At 41.3% G+C, this 21,353-nt stretch overlaps 1 protein-coding gene and 1 pseudogene across 1 annotated transcript; both read right to left on the bottom strand.

The window, feature by feature from the left end:
- Positions 1–460: 460 nt before the first annotated feature.
- On the bottom strand, positions 461–8,635 carry LOC135680718 (squalene epoxidase 3-like; annotated as a pseudogene).
- Positions 8,636–11,159: 2,524 nt separating this feature from the next.
- Positions 11,160–14,723, bottom strand: LOC103994332 (squalene epoxidase 3). Its single transcript, XM_065194858.1, has 8 exons — positions 14,434–14,723; positions 14,136–14,247; positions 13,854–14,028; positions 12,748–12,916; positions 12,339–12,557; positions 11,962–12,237; positions 11,590–11,868; positions 11,160–11,497 (listed from the first exon to the last, which is right to left on the bottom strand). The coding sequence occupies exons 1-8, from the start codon at positions 14,704–14,706 to the stop codon at positions 11,384–11,386; spliced, it is 1,617 nt and encodes a 538-aa protein (XP_065050930.1). The 5' UTR covers positions 14,707–14,723; the 3' UTR covers positions 11,160–11,383.
- Between the last annotated feature and the right edge of the window lie 6,630 nt (positions 14,724–21,353).

The following is a 21,353-nucleotide window of genomic DNA, read 5'->3' as shown; positions in this document are numbered from 1 at the left end:
GTTCTATCATAACAGCTCCTAGTCGTTAAGGGTAAACATCCATGCCTCTATTTTTTTTTTTGTTCTCGTCTGATGTCAAAGTCTATCATTTTATAATTGCATCATGGGGAATACTTATCGTACAATATATTATTGAATATTTTTTTAATTAAATAAAATATATTATAAATATGATTGGATTCTGATTATCGATCGATCAATTTAGAGATATTTTATTTCATATTTTAGCATTAAATTTATTATTATTTAATTTTAAATTTTAATATTAAAATTTATATAAAATAATAAATTCTTATTGCTGACTGTTACTAGTTTGGTGATGGATATATAAACACATCACCGATTGTGCTGGACACTGGAATTATTAGTCTTGAATCCTCTGGGCCCAGATTTTTGGCAAGCAAGCAAGCTGGTGGCAATGACAATTTCGATATGGAGACAGATTTATTTGGGAGCTTAATTCACATCATCACTGCATATGTTTTATACGGTGTGTTTTGTCTTCACAACACACGACTGTAATCAGAGATCTCAGCATACATACACACAACACATAGTCCCAATATACATCACATACATTCCCACGAATAAACCATGGACATGGCACATACGCAGAAATAAGGGGAAGAAGGTAGACACTGAGCTCGACCCGTCCTGGCCATCCCCATGTTCTTATTGTTTCAGTTGGGCAGGAGGAGCTCTATAATATGCAGGAAAAGTAGCAGGGAAGAACGTTTGCCTAACCCCTTCTGCTTTCATGAGGGGGAGAACGATACCTGCAGCAGCCTGAAATAAAAGGAAGCAGCACAAAATGAGTCCTCAACTTCTCATAAGAACATTTAAGCAGCTAAACTAAACTAGAAACTTTCACTACTTACAGAAATCAGTCTCGCACTACCACGTAATCCCCGGACTGATGGAATTGGCAACAGTAGATGACCAACTCCATGAGTAACAGCAACAAGGAAGTGGATGACCAGATGCAGTGGGCTGACATTAAGACCACCGATTAAAGCAGTAGAGTCACTTGAAAACCTACCTCCAAGGTTCAGACAGTCAAAATAGGCTTGTCCAATTTCCTTCCTAGCTTCATCAGGTGATGCGCCGAATAATTTGTAAAACGCATCTGCCAGCATGTTCATCATAGAAGCAACCGGCTGCAAAGGAAGGAAAAAGGAATATATATGTATGATGCACAACATGGAGAGTCTGCAACATAGCATCAAACAAGGACAACACTTTTGTCTTACTTTCCGCAAAATGTAGAAAGATTCCAAGTATTTGCAGAGAGCAACAGCATCATGGAGATCATGGAGAGGCCTAAGAAGATCACGTAGCACGATTACATCAGATAAGCCCACCGTCATTCCTCCACCAGTTAGCGGATTGTCACGACCTAAGCTGGTTTTGCTTAAGGCGTGCGGCACCCTCGCGCGTCCGTCCGCAAAGGTCAGCCTCCCCGAAGCCTCCCATTGTCCCTTAGGACCAACAAAAGAGAGAACGGGTTAAAAGAACGCCTCAATCGGGATCCACAAGCAAACATGTCCGAAAAACACTTCATAGACAATGCAAATTACAAACAGACTTTACAAGCTCTGAATAGTTGCACAACAAAGGGTAAAATGGTCCATTACAGACCGAAAAGCTCTCGAACGTGTCCACATGACACAACCTTTATTTACAAGCCTAAAGAGGCTACCAACCCAACTAAAATGGGACTTATAAGCCTTCGGCCGCCCCTCTACCTGCTATACAAGGCATGAACATGCCAAAAGACAACGGACAGACATAAGCATTACATCCAACATCTTGTTTAGAAGTTTGTCCGTTACATTCTCCCCCACTTATCCCTTCGACGTCCTCGTCGAAGCCTTTGTGAACACTGCAACTCTTCGCCTTTGCTGAGTCTTCAATCTTCCGCTCCAGCTGCAATGCGCCTCCTGGCTCCCAGCTGCTCTACGCTGCTGTTTTTGAGTAGTCGACCCTTTTATCCGCCATGCTGCTACAACTCACCAATGACTCTGACTCTGTTGGGGGGTTTGGCTGAGTTGTGTTGATCCTTGTCGATTCTTGCGGATCCACCAAATGAAGGAAAAGACCATCTTTTCTGCGCCAGTCTCTCAAAATTTCCACATGCTGCTTGAACTGGGTGGATGCTTGTTGGAGCTTTAACGAGCATCGCCTCGCAAACTTCTGAAGTTTTGGATCCTTCCTCCACAAAATTTGCTCATTGACTCTTCTTTCAGTTAGTTGTCACATCCAAGTAGGTTCGCATCACTTCCGCTTTCGATTGGCATTTCGTTGGGAAATGAAGTGGACGATCTACTCTCAGTAGCACTGATCACCGTTGGTGAGGATTTGACAACTATTGTCTTCCATTATCTTCGAAGGGTCTTTGAACTTGTGCAGAGCTCCTCTGCTGGATAGATAAGAGAACTGGGGTACTCGGTTTCGCCCATTCTCTTAAGAGTTGAGAAGGCAAAGGTTACTTTGACTTCGCCCGCCTCCTCGAGGTTGTACTTCATGCATCGAGCTGGTTACTAGTCTTCGCCTGCTCTTTGCTCACACTTCTGAAGCACTTGAAGTGTTTGCACTCCTTGCGTTGAGTTAGCTACTGTGATTCACCTTCTCAATGCCATTGAACTTCTGGAATGCAGGAAGTTTTCACCCCAACTTGGAGTAATTCTCTGATAGATGAGGTCGCCTTTGGGATTGTACCGTCTTCTCCATCAACCCTGCCGCCTACTCCACTGAGTAGCAAAGGTACAGCACCATGTACTGCCTGCTTCGTTCCTTGGTCGTGCACTCTTGCATGACCCGAAGTCCTTCACTTACGGCTATCTTGATGAGAAACTTGTTGACACCGGTCTTACGAAGTTTCTTGGCCTCTGCCCTTCAGCCTTGTCTCGGTACTTGGAGATTGCCTCTGCATGCTCCACCTCCTCGGCCCCTTTCACGACCAAGCGCTCTCCCTCCATGAGAGCAAGGGATCAATGACTTGCACGGAAGTCCCGCCTCTGCGGTACCATGGCGCTGGCATGCCCATGGCCCTACTATCCGTCGCCTCGCCTCTGTATCCCTTTTCTTCACAATCAGTAGAGATGTCTCCGTGGCACTCCTCTGAGTCCACCTCCATTCTAACTGATGCTTGATTTTCGGGTAGCTAAGTCCCTCTGGACTCGTCGTCGCTTCCTCGCCCCTTTCGACCCCCTGCTTCAACACCTCTGTGTTCTCCAAGCAGTCTGTTTGGTCGATGGAAAGACAGACTGCAACTCCCATGCATGGCCTCTGCCATCACGTTGTAGAGTTTGCACTGATTCTGTTCTCCTTAGCTTCCTTGGTAGCAACGTTCGCTTACTCGACCTTGTCCTCTGACTTGTCGGGCTCCCTTAAGCGAATATAAGCTCTGGAGCAGTCCAACTCTCCAGCTGCTTCGATCATAACTCTGTATGATCAAGTCCCTCCCATGGAACTCACTGGTACTTGCATTCGAACTTTTCCCTTGGTGGAACACAGCCCCCATATGCTGATGACCAAGGCTTTCATCCGATGCAAAATTCGATGCACGCCCGGAAGACCCGCCTCTGCGGTACCATGGCCTTCACTCCTTGAATCCATAGCCCTTCTTGCCGTCGTGTTGTTCACCGAAGTGGAGCTTCCAGTAGCTCCCGATCATACCTCCATATGATCTCATCCCTCACGGGACCGATTGTGTGTATCGCATTGCCACGAACTGTTCCACCACGATCCGCTGCACCATGTCGCCTCCTGGTGACATCTCCATTGCATTCTGATCCTTGTGGAATAAACTCGAATTGTGAACCCTCCATGTGTGGCCTCTGCCAATACATCGCAGGGTCTCCTCCACTTTCGAATTTGTTCGCTCCTTTGGCAATCGACCTTCATCCACCCACTCTTGGGTCACACCTAGATGAAGCACCGCTCTAGGACAGTCCGTCGCCTAGTAGCTCCCGAAGTCCACCGAGTTCACTATAGTTTGTGCACCATTGTCTGGATCCTGGGCCTCTGCCCCTACCAGCACAATCTCCGCTGCGCACTGCTTCCTTCATAGCAACTCAAATGGCAACCCTGTGGCATATTCTTCAAGAGTACCCGCCTCTGCGTCCTCTTGCCCCGTGCTAAGGCCTTCTGAACCCAACTTCGCCTCCGTAAATTGAGTCGCCTTAGTTCCTCCATCAAATGCTCCTCCGAGATAAGGTGCATGTGCCCAGAAGCTCCCTTCGTCTTTGGCACCATGCAAGATGAGTCCGCTCCGTCAGAATGAAGGACCCATGGAACAACATGATCCTACCCTTGCCTCTGCAAGAGTTCATGTCTTTGACCTCTGTCTAAGGAAAGCACTGTGCTTCTGCTCCATGTTCCAACTTCTCTGTTGGCTACCTTCATGCGGCTTGGGTACTTCGCCAAGTTACACCCAAGTTGCTCCGCTCCTCGTTTTTGCATTGAGTCGATGGTGGCCCTCGCGCCCTCCATTCCACGGGTCAGCCCTCCCTTGAGTCCGATCTCCATATCGACTCTAAGTGTGCCTTCATTTAAGTTGCTTCAGGTTGCTCCCCCACTTGATCTCGCAATGCATCCACCAATGCATTCTCTCGAGCGAGATCAAGCGACAACTCCTCGCCGCTTGCTCGGTCCATCGAGCTTCGTGAAGTTGTTGTTTGTGAGGTACTCCTCCTCAACATGTGAAGTCCGTCTCACATGATTCTCCCTCTGGAGTGCCGAGACTTATCCCTCCTGGATAACTGTCCCGTTGGAGCAACATCTCTCTTCGTTTCGGAGACCACCATCCCCTTGGACTACTCCGATCTGCTGAACAAACTGTGCATTGTTCTGCCTCTTGCAGACGCACTTGCTAGGTTGCGCCTCCACGTCAATACAACCACCGCTGCACCCCTCAAGGCCTAGCAACATGCTGAACTCGTTGCACATTTCAGCCTCCTCCGGACGTATCCTTCGCCTGCCGAAGAGAAAGTTTCAATGCTCCATGGCGCCGAGTCTCGGTCGCCTTGGGATGGCCACGAACATTCCATCGTCCGCATACAAGCCCATGCATGAGTACCAAATTCTTCGAGTTAGCAATTCCCCTCACCTCTGTGAGCTTTGCATAACTCTTTTGGTCGTTGAGCAACTCATTCCACCTTGGATGGTCTCATTCTTGCCAAGCGCCTCGCTTGCCTAGAGCACCATCAAGTATAGTTGTCAACGTTGAGCCGTAGCTCAAACTCAGCCATCCCAGCCTTTGTGCGCTCCGCATTCAACCAAGCTTGCCTGTTCTCGTGGTGCCTCTTGCGCGAAGGGTTGGCCATTCCTCTGAATGCCAATCTCGGATGCTCGCTCCTCTGAGCGACTCCTTTCCCTACATCTCCATGCCCGTTTTCCCTCAAACGGTCGCGCGTGTGCTGACTGCCCTCAACGCAGCCCCGCTAGGTCCCCCACGTTTGCATGTCAAGTGTTTCTATGAGTGCTTGTCCCGCTCTGATACCATATTGTCACGACCTAAGCTGGTTTTGCTTAAGGCGTGCGGCACCCTCGCGCGTCCGTCCGCAAAGGTCAGCCTCCCCGAAGCCTCCCATTGTCCCTTAGGACCAACAAAAGAGAGAACGGGTTAAAAGAACGCCTCAATCGGGATCCACAAGCAAACATGTCCGAAAAACACTTCATAGACAATGCAAATTACAAACAGACTTTACAAGCTCTGAATAGTTGCACAACAAAGGGTAAAATGGTCCATTACAGACCGAAAAGCTCTCGAACGTGTCCACATGACACAACCTTTATTTACAAGCCTAAAGAGGCTACCAACCCAACTAAAATGGGACTTATAAGCCTTCGGCCGCCCCTCTACCTGCTATACAAGGCATGAACATGCCAAAAGACAACGGACAGACATAAGCATTACATCCAACATCTTGTTTAGAAGTTTGTCCGTTACAGGATGGCGCATATTGAATGCATCCCCCATCAAGAGGACTCCGGGTGTAAGATGAGCATCAGCTGGCATGCTTTTGCTTGGCATAGTTCTGATGTTTCCTTTATCAATGGCCGCAACAAAAGCATCACGCAGCTCAGTCGGAACCTGAATTAACCAGAATGCTAGAATTCACAACAATAATTGCACAGAAAGCTCCTTAATGTGACAAGACATCATCTTAATTTGCAATGCTCACTCAAAAGTACCTGAGGTGCCACAATAGTCTTCAAATAATTTTCCATTTCACCATTCGCAATAGAAGGAACCTTCTGCCCGGGGACATCAACCAAACAGCGAGTCTCCGTGCTACTTATCGAGTAGAACAATACTATTGAAGGATCCGCTAAGATAATATGCGCATAGTTCGGAAATGGAAGTTGACAGTCCTCCAGAAGCAAACCAACAAAATAAGAAAGTACATCCACCTGTAAGAATGAAATTTATCAGTGCTACAACCACAGCATACGTGTGCAAATTCTTGTCAAAATACAAGTGAATGTCAAAAAGAGATACTTCTGGTGAGTTTTTTGGCAAATCGTTATAATGAATAAATGCAGTTATTAGAAGAGAGAAATGAAAAAGAAAAGAAACTTCAAGTTCTCTATTTATTTTTACCTTGGAGGAAGAGAGTGTGCGCCTCAGATTCGAAAAGTAGCCATCACAAACAATTGTAAGAGGTGCAAAAGCTTTCGATTCTTTACCAGATTTAGTCTTGTAAACTACCCCCTTAACTATTCCGTCTTCTTTAATCAAGGATGTCACAGCTCCCTGCTTCAACTGAACACTGGAAAAGAAGGGGTTGAACTTTAATTTCTTTTAAAGATATATAGAAGCAAAAAGTCTTGAAATGTATATGAAATTTAGTTTATGGAACAGTGATGATTTGCATCCTAATGATGCTTCATTATACCAGTATTAAGAGTAACAGGAAAAATGTTTGCCTAATCTGATTGATGATGCTTCAGTGTACCAGCATCATTGTACCTAATCTGATCCATCTAATCAGCTCATTGTTGATAGCTGAATAGTATATATATAGTATAGGAAAAGCGTTTACTGATATTGAAGATTATTTCTTTGTTACTTTTCCTTTCCAATAATTGACCTACTGATACATCCTTTTTTTTAAATTCAATTAGTAACTGAAAATTAAGCATGATGCAGGGCGCCTTGAATGCCTTGCTCAAAGCTTCATATGGATTGATCATTAACAAAAGCCTCTATGAATATGTTAGGTAACAATGTTCAAGGATCAAATCCTATCATCACCACTTATCCTTTGCAGAAAAAACAAAACAAAAAAAACCTTCTTTTACAGATTCGAGGTTCGACAAAGTGTTCGATCAATGTTGAACTGTTAAATTTCATAATAAACCACATGCAGCCTCTTTTACGAGTTGGACTAAGTATTCAATCAATACCAAACTGCTGACTTTTATAACATCAGGTTCTTAAATGAAAAGATATCTAAAGGAAAGTTTTTGGCATCAAACAAAATCTTAGACATAGTAGAATTCTGTCTAAGGCTAAATGAATGTTGCAAAAAAACAAAAAACAAAAAAGGATAAGATTACAGCTAATCAATAGAAAATTGCTTCATATATATCTCATATAAGGTATAACATCATTCAACCGAACATTATACCTATGTCTCGTATGATCGGGGAAATAAAAAAGAGTATCACTACGAAAGTAGAAAGTTTCAGAATAGATGATAGATAACCTGGACAAGGACGCTGCTTTCTCTCGCAATCTTTGGATGAAACGCCCATGATGGAAGCACCTGACAGCAACATCTACATGATACTTCTCCAGAGGTATTGAGAGTTTGGCGCTTCTCCCATTTTTGGTAAGAACATAGCCAAGGACCCGCTGAGCATCGATCTCGTCGACACAATCTACAGTGCACAAAATTAATGGACGAGTATGAAATCGCAAGCATGATGGCCAAAATTGCAGCTAATCATTCAAATATATTCTCCAACTGGTCAACCGGGTGCCTTACCCTCGAGCCCTAGCTCAAATAAGTTTAGGCAACCTCTAGGTTGCAAGGCTTCACCAACAATTGTGTCGGGCTCAGCCAAATCTCTCTCGATGACATGCACACGTCTACCATCCTGCACAATCAGAATCATGAAGCCGCTCTTTACGTTACGATTCCGGTTTACCTTTCCCTTATCAAGCTATAAATACACAGATAGCTACGTGGGTGGTGATGTTGGCATCGGCTAAAAATCCTAGTTTTGGCTGCTCTGCTAATAACTATTGGGAAGCCTAATGGCGAAAAAAGAAGAAGGAGACGTCACCTTCCCGAGCGCATAAGCAAGAGCGGAGCCGGTGACCCCGGCGCCGACGACGATAACATCGGCCCCACCAAACCCGGCGGCCACCCTTCCGGAGTCGCGCTTTCCAGCGGCCTTCCGGCCCTTCCCCCAACGTCCATGGATCCCGAGGAGGAGGAGAAACGCTAGGATCGAAGCAGCGATGAGTCCCAATGGGTACGTTCCCTCCATCTCCTTCTCCCACCCACTCTCTGTGTCTCGCTTCTCTGCTCCCTCCCGGTGTCGCGAACCACACATAAATAAGGAGAGGGATATCATTCGCCGCTCTATGTTAGCCTGACGTTGCTCCGCTCTCTACTCACTGCGGAACTTCGCATGTCATTATCTTCCGCTGGGATATTTGACGCTTGCCTTTTTTAGCCATAAAAAAGGAAGACCATTATATCGGTCATTAAAACGGTACCCACCACACTTCGGAGATCGTGTCGTCGCCAATACGGCCACGTCGCCTCCCATCTCAGATCTCAACTATCCCATTTCTCTTCGGCCATTCACGAATCATTTCACGTGTTGTCCTTCGGCCGTCCGAGCAGGCAAGACGGTGGAGGTGAGTACAATGCGGCGACTGTTCACAAGGAGCTGGTGGAGATAGCGGAATCCCAGCTTTGGATGGGAGGAATAGTAGACTTGAATAGAAAGTCGAGGTCGTGTTGGATGATTGGAACATGAGAAGAGCATATGAGAAAGATGCAAAGGAATCAGACGAACAAAGAGGAACAATTTGGAGTGTAAGAATTTTCTTCCTAGATAGAAAATTGATTATAACAAGTCACTCAATAAAACGAGTACATCCTGTTCTCTAGAGATTAGCACACAGATCTGATGGACAATCTCTCCAATTACATCCGTAATCGAACACATCACAAGCAAGAATTTTGGGTTTAAATCAGGAGGGAGGGAAGACAGAGGGAAGCCCACACCACAAAGCATCAGAGAGCTAGCTGTGTTCATAAAACTAGACAAGAACAACTAAGAAGTAGAATAAGCTCATTAAGTAGGGATTCCCATAACAGCAGGCCAGACAGAATAAGCTCATCTATCAGCTGTGTTCATCGAGCAGGGGGATCACCATGACAGCAGACCAGAATAATAAGCTCATCCATCAGCTTTGAAAGCAACAAAAATATGAACAAAGGCAATTTACCTGCAACACATCTCAGGCACTCTAAATTAGTTCCCACCCGATGCAGAGAGGCTAAAGAATGCACAAGACAAAACAGCTAGTGTTCATATGGATGGCTGTGGATCAGTTGCAAACACTTGAAACTACTGCAAGATGACTGCATAACATTTGCAATCTGCAAAAGCTTGATCACCAAATAAAAAGTGTTCAGAGCAATATAGTAGCCTTCTCCGTGTTTGACTTGCAAAAAACACACAAAAGAGAGGAGTAGTAATCCAAGTATAGTGGTTAATGTAGGCAAAAAAAAAAAAGTAAAGGAAAGAGCAGAAGACCACAGTACGTAGGAGATCAATGCAGGTGATTCAAATCATCGCACCAAGCAATTTACCACTGCTTCTCCTATTCATGGGTGGGTTATTTGTAAGTGGACTTTACGTTGGCTCGTTAGATTTTTTTTTATACTAAAATATGTTTCTAAATTATTATAATAGAAACATAAGAAAATTAATACGGAAATGAAATAGTGTACCTATGGCCATTGTCATCAAGAATTTCAACAATGATTTCTTTTCTAATTTTGGTACTTTTTGGTTTAAAACTCTTGCTTTAGATGGTGTAGGAAATCCTTCGAACCTCAAAGAGATGTTAAGCTCACCAAAATCTTCATTTATATATATATTCTCCCATCAAAAATATTTATTATTACCAACTCATAACGTTCAAAAATTAATTCAAATTTATAACGTTTGAATTATAATGATGAATTATAATGATATTAAATAAAATATCTAATAATAATGATTTCATTTATAATGAATAAAAAAATAAAAATATTTAAATCATAATAAATAAATAAAAAAATTATGAATCTTAACGAGAACGATTACATGGCTTTCATAAAACAATTACTTGAGAGAATCCGTGATCAAAGATTACTGCTCTCTATAAATAAATTGCTTTATGTTGGCTTTCATAAAACAATTACTTGAGAGACTCATTGATCGAAAGATTACTCCATATAAGTAAGGTGTGCACTGCAAACAAGAAACAAAAGTAACTAAATCGAGGCATACTTGTATACGATCATCTCTCATACAACTCAAATTCTATACGAAGAGGAACCTAACTTCCAGAATGATGTAGGGTAAACATCCATGCCTCTATTTTTTTGTTCTCATGTCTTTTTTGCCTCGGACCATTTACTGTTCTATCATAACAGCTCCTAGTCGTTAAGGGTAAACATCCATGCCTCTATTTTTTTTTTCTCATCTGATGTCAAGTCTACCATTTTATAATTGCATCATAGGGAATACTTATCGTACAATATATTATTGAATAATTTTTTTAATTAAATAAGATATATTATAAATATGATTGGATTCTGATTATCGATCGATCAATAGAAATTTCTTAGCATATTTTATTGTTATCGATCATCGATCAATTTCGAGATATTTTATTTCATATTTTCGCATTACATTTATTATTATTTAATTTTAAATTTTAATATTAAAATTTATATAAAATAATAAATTCTTATGCTGACTGTTACTAGTTTGGTGATGGATATATAAACACATCACCGATTGTGCTGGACACTGGAATGATTAGTCTTCAATCCTCTGGGCGTAGATTTTTCGCATGCAAGCAAGCTGGTGACAGTGACAATTTCGATATGGAGACAGATAATTTGGGAGCTTAATTCACATCATCACTGCATATGTTTTATAAGGTGTGGAAACATGTTTTGTCTTCACAACACACGACTGTAATCAGAGATCTCAGCATACATACATACACACACACATAGTCCCAATATTCATCACATACATTCCCACGAATAAACCATGGACATGGCACATATGCAGAAATAAGGAGGTAGAAACTGCACCATACTGAGCTTGACCTGTCCTGCCATCCATCTTCTTATTGTTTCAGTTGGGCAGGAGGATCTCTATAATATGCAGGAAAAGTAGCAGGGAAGAACGTTTGCCTAACCCCTTCTGCTTTCATGAGGGGGAGAACGATACCTGCAGCAGCCTGAAATAAAAGGAAGCAGCACAAAACGAGTCGTCAAATTCTCATAAGAACATTTAAGCAGCTAAACCAAACTAGAAACATTCACTACTTACAGAAATCAGTCTCCCACTACCACGTAATCCCCGGACTGATGGAATTGGCAACAGTAGATGACCAACTCCATGAGTAACAGCAACAAGGAAGTGGATAACCAGATGCAGTGGGCTAGCAATAAGACCACCGATTAAAGCAGTAGAGTCACTTGTAAACCTACCTCCAAGGCTCAGACAGTCAAAATAGGCTTGTCCAATTTCCTTCCTAGCTTCATCAGGTGATGCGCTGAATAATTTGTAAAACGCATCTGCCAGCATGTTCATTGTAGAAGCAACCGGCTGCACAGGAAGGAAAAAGGAATATATATGTATGATGCACAACATGGAGAGTCTGCAACATAGCATCAAACAAGGACAACACTTTTGTCTTACTTTCCGCAAAATGTAGAAAGATTCCAAGTATTTGCAGAGAGCAGCAGCAACATGGAGATCATGGAGAGGCCTAAGAAGATCACGTAGCACGATTACATCAGATAAGCCCACCGTCATTCCTCCACCAGTTAGGGGATGGCGCATATTGAATGCATCCCCCATCAAGAGGACTCCGGGTGTAAGATGAGCATCAGCTGGCATGCTTTTGCATGGCATAGATCTGATGTTTCCTTTATCAATGGCCGCAACAAAAGCATCACGCAGCTCAGTCGGAACCTGAATTAACCAGAATGCTAGAATTCACAACAACAATTGCACAGAAAGGTCCTTAATGTGACAAGACATCATCTTAATTTGCAATGCTCACTCAAAAGTACCTGAGGTGCCACAATAGTCTTCAAATAATTTTCCATTTCACCATTCGCAATAGAAGGAACCTTCTGCCCGGGGACATCAACCAAACAGCGAGTCTCCGTGCTACTTATCGAGTAGAACAATACTATTGAAGGATCCGCTAAGATAATATGCGCATAGTTCGGAAATGGAAGTTGACAGTCCTCCAGAAGCAAACCAACAAAATAAGAAGGTACATCCACCTGTAAGAATGAAATTTATCAGTGCTACAACCACAGCGTACGTGTGCAAATTCTTGTCAAAATACAAGTGAATGTCAAAAAGAGATACTTCTGGTGAGTTTTTTGGCAAATCGTTACAATGAATAAATGCAGTTATTAGAAGAGAGAAATGAAAAAGAAAAGAAACTTCAAGTTCACTATTTATTTTTACCTTGGAGGAACAGAGTGTGTGCCTCAGATTCGAAAAGCAGCCATCACATACAACTGTAAGAGGTGCAAAAGCTTTCGATTCTTTACCAGATTTAGTCTTGTAAACTACCCCCTTAACTATTCCGTCTTCTTTAATCAAGGATGTCACAGCTCCCTGCTTCAACTGAACACTGGAAAAGAAGGGGTTGAACTTTAATTTCTTTTAAAGATATATAGAAGCAAAAAGTCTTGAAATGTATATGAAATTTAGTTTATGGAACAGTGATGATTTGCATCCTAATGATGCTTCATTGTACCAGTATTAAGAGTAAGAGGAAAAATGTTTGCCTAATCCGATGATGCTTCAGTGTACCAGCATCATTGTACCTAATCTGATCCATCTAATCAGCTCAATGTCGATAGCTGAATAGTATAGTATAGGAAAAGCGTTTCCTGATATTGAAGATTATTTCTTTGTTACTTTTCCTTTCCAATAATTGACCTACTGATACATCCTTTTTTTTTAATTCAGTTATTCAATTAGTAACTGAAAATTAAGCATGATGCAGGGCGCCTTGAATGCCTTACTCAAAGCTTCATATGGATTGATCATTAACAAAAGCCTCTATGAATATGTTAGGTAACAATGTTCAAGGATCAAATCCTATCATCACCACTTATCCTTTGCACAAAAACCAAAACAAAAAAAACCTTCTTTTACAGATTCGAGGTTCGACAAAGTATTCGATCAATGTTGAACTGTTAAATTTCATAATAAACCACATGCAGCCTCTTTTACGAGTTGGACTAAGTATTCAATCAATACCAAACTGCTGAATTTTATAACATCAGGTTCTTAAATGAAAAGATATCTAAAGGAATGTTTTTGGCATCAAACAAAATCTTAGACTTAGTAGAATTCTGTCTAAGGCTAAATGAATGTTGCAAAAAAACAAAAAACAAAAAAGGATAAGATTACAGCTAATCAATAGAAAATTGCTTCATATATATCTCATATAAGGTATAACATCATTCAACCGAACATTATACCTATGTCTCGTATGATCGGGGAAATAAAAAAGAGTATCACTACGAAAGTAGAAAGTTTCAGAATAGATGATAGATAACCTGGACAAGGACGCTGCTTTCTCTCGCAATCTTTGGATGAAACGCCCATGATGGAAGCACCTGGCAGCAACATCTACATGATACTTCTCCAGAGGTATTGAGAGTTTGGCGCTTCTCCCATTTTTGGTAAGAACATAGCCAAGGACCCGCTGAGCATCGATCTCGTCGACACAATCTACAGTGCACAAAATTAATGGACGAGTATGAAATCGCAAGCATGACGGACAAAATTGCAGCTAATCATTCAAATATATTCTCCAACTGGTCAGCCGGGTGCCTTACCCTCGAGCCCTAGCTCAAATAAGTTTAGGCAACCTCTAGGTTGCAAGGCTTCACCAACAATTCTGTCGGGCTCAGCCAAATCTCTCTCGATGACATGCACACGTCTACCATCCTGCACAATCAGAATCATGAAGCCGCTCTGTACGTTACGATTCCGGTTTACCTTTCCCTTATCAATCTATAAATACACAGATAGCTACGTGGGTGGTGATGTTGGCATCGGCTAAAAATCCTAGTTTTGGCTGCTCTGCTAACTATTGGGAAGCTTAATGGCGAAAAGAGAAGACGGACACGTCACCTTCCCGAGCGCATAAGCAAGAGCGGAGCCGGTGACCCCGGCGCCGACGACGATAACATCGGCCCCGCCAAACCCGGCGGCCACCCTGCCGGAATCGCGCTTTCCAGCGGCCTTCCGGCCCTTCCCCCAACGTCCATGGATCCCGAGGAGGAGGAGAAACGCTAGGATCGAAGCAGCGATGACTCCCAATGGGTACATTCCCTCCATGTCCTTCTCCCACCCACTCTCTGTGTCTCGCTTCCCTGCTCCCTCCCGTCGTCGCGAACCACACATAAATAAGGACAGGGATATCATTCGCCGCTCTATCTTAGCCTGACGTTGCTCCGCTCTCTACTCACTGCGGAACGTCGCATGTCATTATCTTCCGCTGTGATATTTGACGCTTGCCTTTTTTAGCCGTAAAAAAGGACGACCATTATATCGGTCATTAAAACGGAACCCATCACACTTTCGAAATCGTGTCGTCGCCATTACGGCCACGTCGCCTCCCCTCTCAGATCTCAACTACCCCATTTCTCTTCCGCCATTCCCGAATCATTTCTTGAGTTGTCGTCAAAATCGTACAGTACAATGACGGCGACTGTTCCCAAGGAGCTGGTGGAGACAGCGGAGTCACAGCTTTGGATGGGAGGAACAGTAGACTTGAATAGAAAGTCGTGGTCGTGTTGGATGATTGGAACATGAGAAGAGCATATGAGAAAGATGCAAAGGAATCAGAAGAACAAAGAGGAACAATTTGAGGGCAAGAATCTTTTTCCTAGATAGAAAACTGATTAGCACACAGATCCGATGGACAATCTCTCGTCCAATTACATCCGTAATCGAACACATCACAAGCAAGAATTTTGGGTTTAAATCAGGAGGGAGGGAAGACAGATGGAAGCCCACACCACAAAGCATCAAGAGCTAGCTGTGTTCATCAAACTAGACAAGAACAACTAAGAAGTAGAATAAGCTCATCAAGCAGGGATTCCCATGACAGCAGGCCAGACAGAATAAGCTATTGGAAGAAACATGTTATCAAAATAGGTTTCTTATCAAAATAATTCTTTCCTCTTTGTGTATCAAAATAGGTTTCTTATCAAAATACCAACTTGATATCCAAATGAAAATATCAACCAGCATAACATAAACAATAGAGCAAAAATCAATCACACAGTCAGACCAAATCTTTTTAACGTGAAAAACTCAATGTGAGAAAAATCACGGGACCATAGTCCAACTCAAACTTCCACTATCAATAATAATGATAACAGGTTTACAGTAGGTCTTCTCTAGAATAACTAGAGGATCAGAATAACATCAAGAATATAGATCTTGGCTCAACAATAGCATATCTTGTAGGATGAATCTCCTCGTAATTCTAGGTCTCATAAAGTGGATATCGCAGGAAAGTACCTTAGAGAGGGTAAACTGCAGATCAACACCGTTAGGATTGTAGAGTTTGCTACAAGGATTCTTCACATAAAATTTGGACCGAAAGTGACAACGTTTGGCGCAGAAAACTCAGAAACCTAATCTTTCTCTCACTATTTCTCTCTCCTGTTTCCTATACACGCCGCACGCTGCAATCTGATCTCTTCTCCTCACATTCTCTCTCCTCATTTTAATTTCTTTTATTTATTAATTTGGGTTCAATAGACCCAATTGTCCAAGCCGATAGATGGGCTGGACCCAACAATTCTCTCCCTCTAGCTCATATGGTGGGCTGTACCAAGCTCGCTCTTCGTCTACATGCTTCAAGCTTCTCCTTAGGCAAAGACTTTGTCAACATATCTGATCCATTCTCATTAGTATGTACTTTTTCTAACTGTAATTTTGTTCAACTCAAGCACATCACGAATCCAGAGAGGTGAATGACGCTCTGACTATCACAGTAAATAGTATATACTTCCTGTTTCAAGCCCAATTCATGTAGAAACTTTTTCATCCATAAAGCTTCCTTGCAGGCCTCAGTAATTGCTATATATTCTGCTTCTGTGATTGATAGAGCAACACACTTCTATAACTTAGACGGCCAAGAGACTGCTCCTCCTACAAATGTCATCAAGAATCCCGAAGTGGACTTCCTGGAATCAATATTACCTACCATGTCTGCATCTGTGTAGCCTTTTAACACAGGTTCATCACTGGCAAAACATAAACACAACCTGGAAGTACCTCTTAGATATTTTAATATCCATTTCGCCCAATGTTCCTTTCCAGGATTAGAGAGAAATCGGCTGACAACTCCAACTGCATGAGCTATATCTGGCATAGTACAAACCATAGCATACATCAAACTACCTACTGCAGATGAGTAAGACACTCTGGACATTTCTTCTTTTTCTTTCTCACTTGTAGGACATTGTTTCGAACTAAGCTTGAAATGACCTGCAAGTGGGGAACAAACTGCTTTGGCTTTACTTATGTTGAATCTTTCAAGAACCTTTTCAATGTAAGTATCCTGAGATAGCCAAATCTACTTTTTCTTCCTATCACGAAGAATCTTTATGCCAAGTATTTGTTTCACCGATCCCAAGTCTTTCATGGCAAAAGACTTACTTAGCTTTCCAATTTTTTCAATATCATGGCCAACAATCAACATATCATCAACATATAACAGTAAAATAATAAAATCATCATCTGAAAATTTCTTCATAAACATACAATGATCAGATGTGGTTCTATCATACCCTTAGCTCATCATAAAGGAATCAAACTTCTTGTACCACTGTCTAGGTGCCTGTTTGAGTCCATAAAAGTTTTTCCTAAGCTTACATATTAGATTTTCTTTTTCCTTGACTTTGAAACCTTCTGGTTGCTCCATGTAAATTTCTTCTTCTAAGTCACCATGAAGAAATGTTGTTTTTACATCAAGTTGTTCAACTTCTAAATTCAAGCGGGTAGCTAAACCAAGAACAACTCGGATAGAAGACATTTTCACAACTAGAGAAAATATTTCTTCAAAGTCAATACATTTCTTATGACTGAATCCTTTCACAACTAGTCGTGCCTTGTATCTCTGTTTTGAGCTATTGCTTTCAGTCTTCAATTTGTAAACCCACTTATTCTTGAGAGCTTTCTTCTCTTTAGGCAATCTTACTAAGTCATAAGTGTGGTTCTCAAGCAAGTATCTCATCTCTTCTTGCATAGCTTTAACCCACTCATTCTTATTCTCATGTAGAATAGCTTCTTGGTAAGTTTCTGGCTCTCCCCCGTCAGTAAGCATAACATACTCGTGTGGAGGATATCTGGTAAAGGGTTGTCGTTGTCGCTCTCTAGTGGATCTTCTCAATGGAATTTCAACTAGTGGTGGAGGTAGCTGTTCAGTTGATTCAATATCATCAACTGTAGGCGTATCATCACTGGTATTCTCACCACAATCTTCTTGTTCATCTCCCCCATGATCATCATGAACTACAGGTGAAGGAACTGGACCCAAACTCCAAGGAATATAAACAGAGGTTTCTGGCTTCTCAACATTATCACCATCATCAAACAATTGGTCTTCAAGAAACACAACATCTTTGCTTCTAATAATCTTCTTGTTCACTGGATCCCATAATCTGTACCCAAACTCTTCATGACCATATCCCAAGAAGATACATGCTTTTGCCTTATTATCAAGCTAAGACCTCTCATCTTTGGGAATATGAACAAATGCTTTACACCCAAAGACTCTCAAATTACTATAAGATATATCTTTTCCTCTCCATACCCTCTCTGGAACATCACCTTGTATAGGAACTGATGGAGAAAGATTTATCAAGTCAACTATAGTTCTCATAGCCTCCCCCCAAAATGACTTTGGTAACTTGGCGTGGGAAAGCATACACCTAATCCTTTCTTCAATGGTTCTGTTCATCCTTTTTGCCACACCGTTCTGCTGAGGAGTTTTAGGAACTGTTTTCTCAAGCCTGATACCATGGAACCTGCAATAATTCTTAAAAGGACCCCTGTACTCGCCACCATTATCTGATCGAACACACTTTAGCTTTCTGCCAGTTTCTCTTTCTACATTGACATGAAACTCCTTGAAAGCATCGAGTACATGGTCTTTAGATTTCAAAGCAAAAGCCCAAACTTTTCTAGAATGGTCATCAATAAAAGTAACAAAATAAAGAGCACCTCCAAGAGTTCTAGTTTGCATAATACAAACATCAGTATGAACTAAATCAATAACATCAGATCTTCTAGATGATGGATATGTCTGAAATGTAACTCTATGTGTTTTTTCAACTAAGCAATGATCACAAGATTTAAGAGATGTACCTTGCAACTCTGGTAAGAACTACTTTCTAACAAGAGTTTGAAGTCCCTTCTCGCTGATATGTCCAAGCCTCTTATGCCAAAGATCTATACTTTCACCTTTTCGAATTACATTAATCTCTCCTTTGTATAGCTTAGCTTCCATGACATAAAAAGAGTTAATCTTCTTTCCTTTTGCCACAATCAGAGAACCTTTAGTGAGTTTCCATTTACTTTCACCAAAATAGTGTGCAAAGCCCTCATCATCAATTCAACCTGTAGATATCAAGTTAAGACGAATATCTGGAACATGCCTTACATCTTTGAGTATCAATTTGCTCCTAATACTGGTCTCCAAGCAAATATCTCCAATACCCACAATCTTAGATGTACCGTTGTTTCCCATTCTGACATTACCAAAATCATCAGCAGTGTAAGATCTAAAGAAATCACCATGAGAAGTGACATGAAATGAAGCACCAGAGTCAATTACCCAATTACTGTCCTGAGCTACAAGGCTAACACAACCTTCATCACAGACAATAGTGATATTACCTTTAGCAGCAATTGTATTGGTCTCTTTCTCATTTTTCTTTATTTCATTCTGTTCTCTCTTCCAAAATCTACACTCTTTCTTCATGTGACCTGACCTGTTACAGTGAAAACATTTGATATCTCTTCTATACTTGGATCTTCCTCTATAACCATATGGATTTCTGCTATGACTTCTTCCATGTCTTTCTTGTTTTTCAATAACAAATGCCCCAGAAGAAGATTCATCATGTTCTTTGCTTCTGACATCTTCATTTAGCAAACTGTCTTTAACTATATCAATAGTTAGAGTTCCTTTTGGCGTGGAGTTGCAAATAGTCACCATATACGTTTCCCAACTTTCTGGTAAAGAACTGAGAAGTAACAATCCCTGTATCTCATCATCTATATTCATTTTCATAGCAGACTCTGAAATAGGTTTATGTGCTCAACAATGTTACCACCATCTTTATATTTCAAATTTACAAGCCTTCTGAGGAGAGAAATTCTATTTCCCACTGTCTTTTTCGTAAAAAGATTTTCTGACATTTGCCAAACAACATCAGCTCTGATTTCATCTGAAATATGCTCATGCAAGTTTATATCCATCAATCTTCTAATATAGGCAATGACTTTTCTATGTTAAACTTCCCATTCTTCATCGTCCATAGTAGAAGGTTTATCTTTAACCTTGATGGGCTTATATAAATCTTTGTAATATAGCAAATCTTCCATCAAACGCCTCCAAGTGAAATAATTTGATGAGTTCAATTTAAACATACCATCTGACTGCTTTATTTCAATCACACAAGAAAACTAGCACCAAACAACCTGATGCTCTGATACCACTTATTGGGAAGAAACCTGTTAAAGCAGAATAATTCTTTCCCTCTTTGTGTATCAAAATAGGTTCCTCATCAAAATACCAACTTGATATCCAAATGAAAATATCAACCAGCACAGCATAAACAATAGAGCAAAAATCAATCACACGGTGAAACCAAATCTTTTTAACGTGGAAAACCCAGGAAAAATCACAGGACCGTAGTCCACCTCAAACTTCCTCTATCAATAATAATGATAACAGGTTTACAATAGGTCTTCTCTAGAATAACTAGAGGATCAGAATAATATCAAGAACATAGATCTTGGCTCAACAATAACATATCTTCATCATGTAGGATGGATCTCATCGTAAGAGAATTCTAGGTCTCACAAAGTGGATATCGTAGGAAAGTACCTTAGAGAGGGTAAACTGCAGATTAACACTATTAAAATTGTAGAGTTTGCTACGAGGATTTTCCACATAAAATTTAGACCGAAACTGATAATATTTGGCCAACCGATCGTCAAGTAGAAAGCACACTGCAGATCTTTTTCCTCACGTTCTCTCTCTTTCTTTTAATTTCTTTCGTTTGCTGATTTGGGCTCAATAGGCCCAATTATCCAATCCCACGTATGGGCTGGACCCAACATAAGCTCATCCATCGGCTGTGTTCATCGAGCAGGGGGATCACCATGACAGCAGACCAGAATAATAAGCTCATCCATCAGCTTTGAAAGCAACAAACTAGGCAGGACCAAATATGAACAAAGGCAATTTACCTGCAACACATCTCAGGCACTCTAAATTAGTTCCCACCCGATGCAGAGAGGCTAAAGAATGCACAAGACAAAACAGCTAGTGTTCATATGGATGGCTGTGGATCAGTTGCAAACACTTGAAACTACTGCAAGATGACTGCATAACATTTGCAATCTGCAAAAGCTTGATCACCAAATAAAAAGTGTTCAGAGCAATATAGTAGCCTTCTCCGTGTTTGACTTGCAAAAAACACACAAAAGAGAGGAGTAGTAATCCAAGTATAGTGGTTAATGTAGGCAAAAAAAAAAGTAAAGGAAAGAGCAGAAGACCACAGTACGTAAGAGATCAATGCAGGTGATTCAAATCATCGCACCAAGCAATTTACCACTGCTTCTCCTATTCATGGGTGGGTTATTTGTAAGTGGACTTTACGTTGGCTCGTTAGATTTTTTTTATACTAAAATATGTTTCTAAATTATTATAATAGAAACATATGAAAATTAATACGGAAATGAAATAGTGTACCTCTAGCCATTGTCATCAAAAATTTCAACAATGATTTCTTTTCTAACTT

This window comes from Musa acuminata, chromosome BXJ1-8 (assembly GCF_036884655.1).
Source record: "Musa acuminata AAA Group cultivar baxijiao chromosome BXJ1-8, Cavendish_Baxijiao_AAA, whole genome shotgun sequence".
NCBI lineage: Eukaryota > Viridiplantae > Streptophyta > Magnoliopsida > Zingiberales > Musaceae > Musa > Musa acuminata.
Note: the sequence above shows the minus strand (reverse complement) of the source record. Positions and strands in the feature narration are given on the sequence as shown.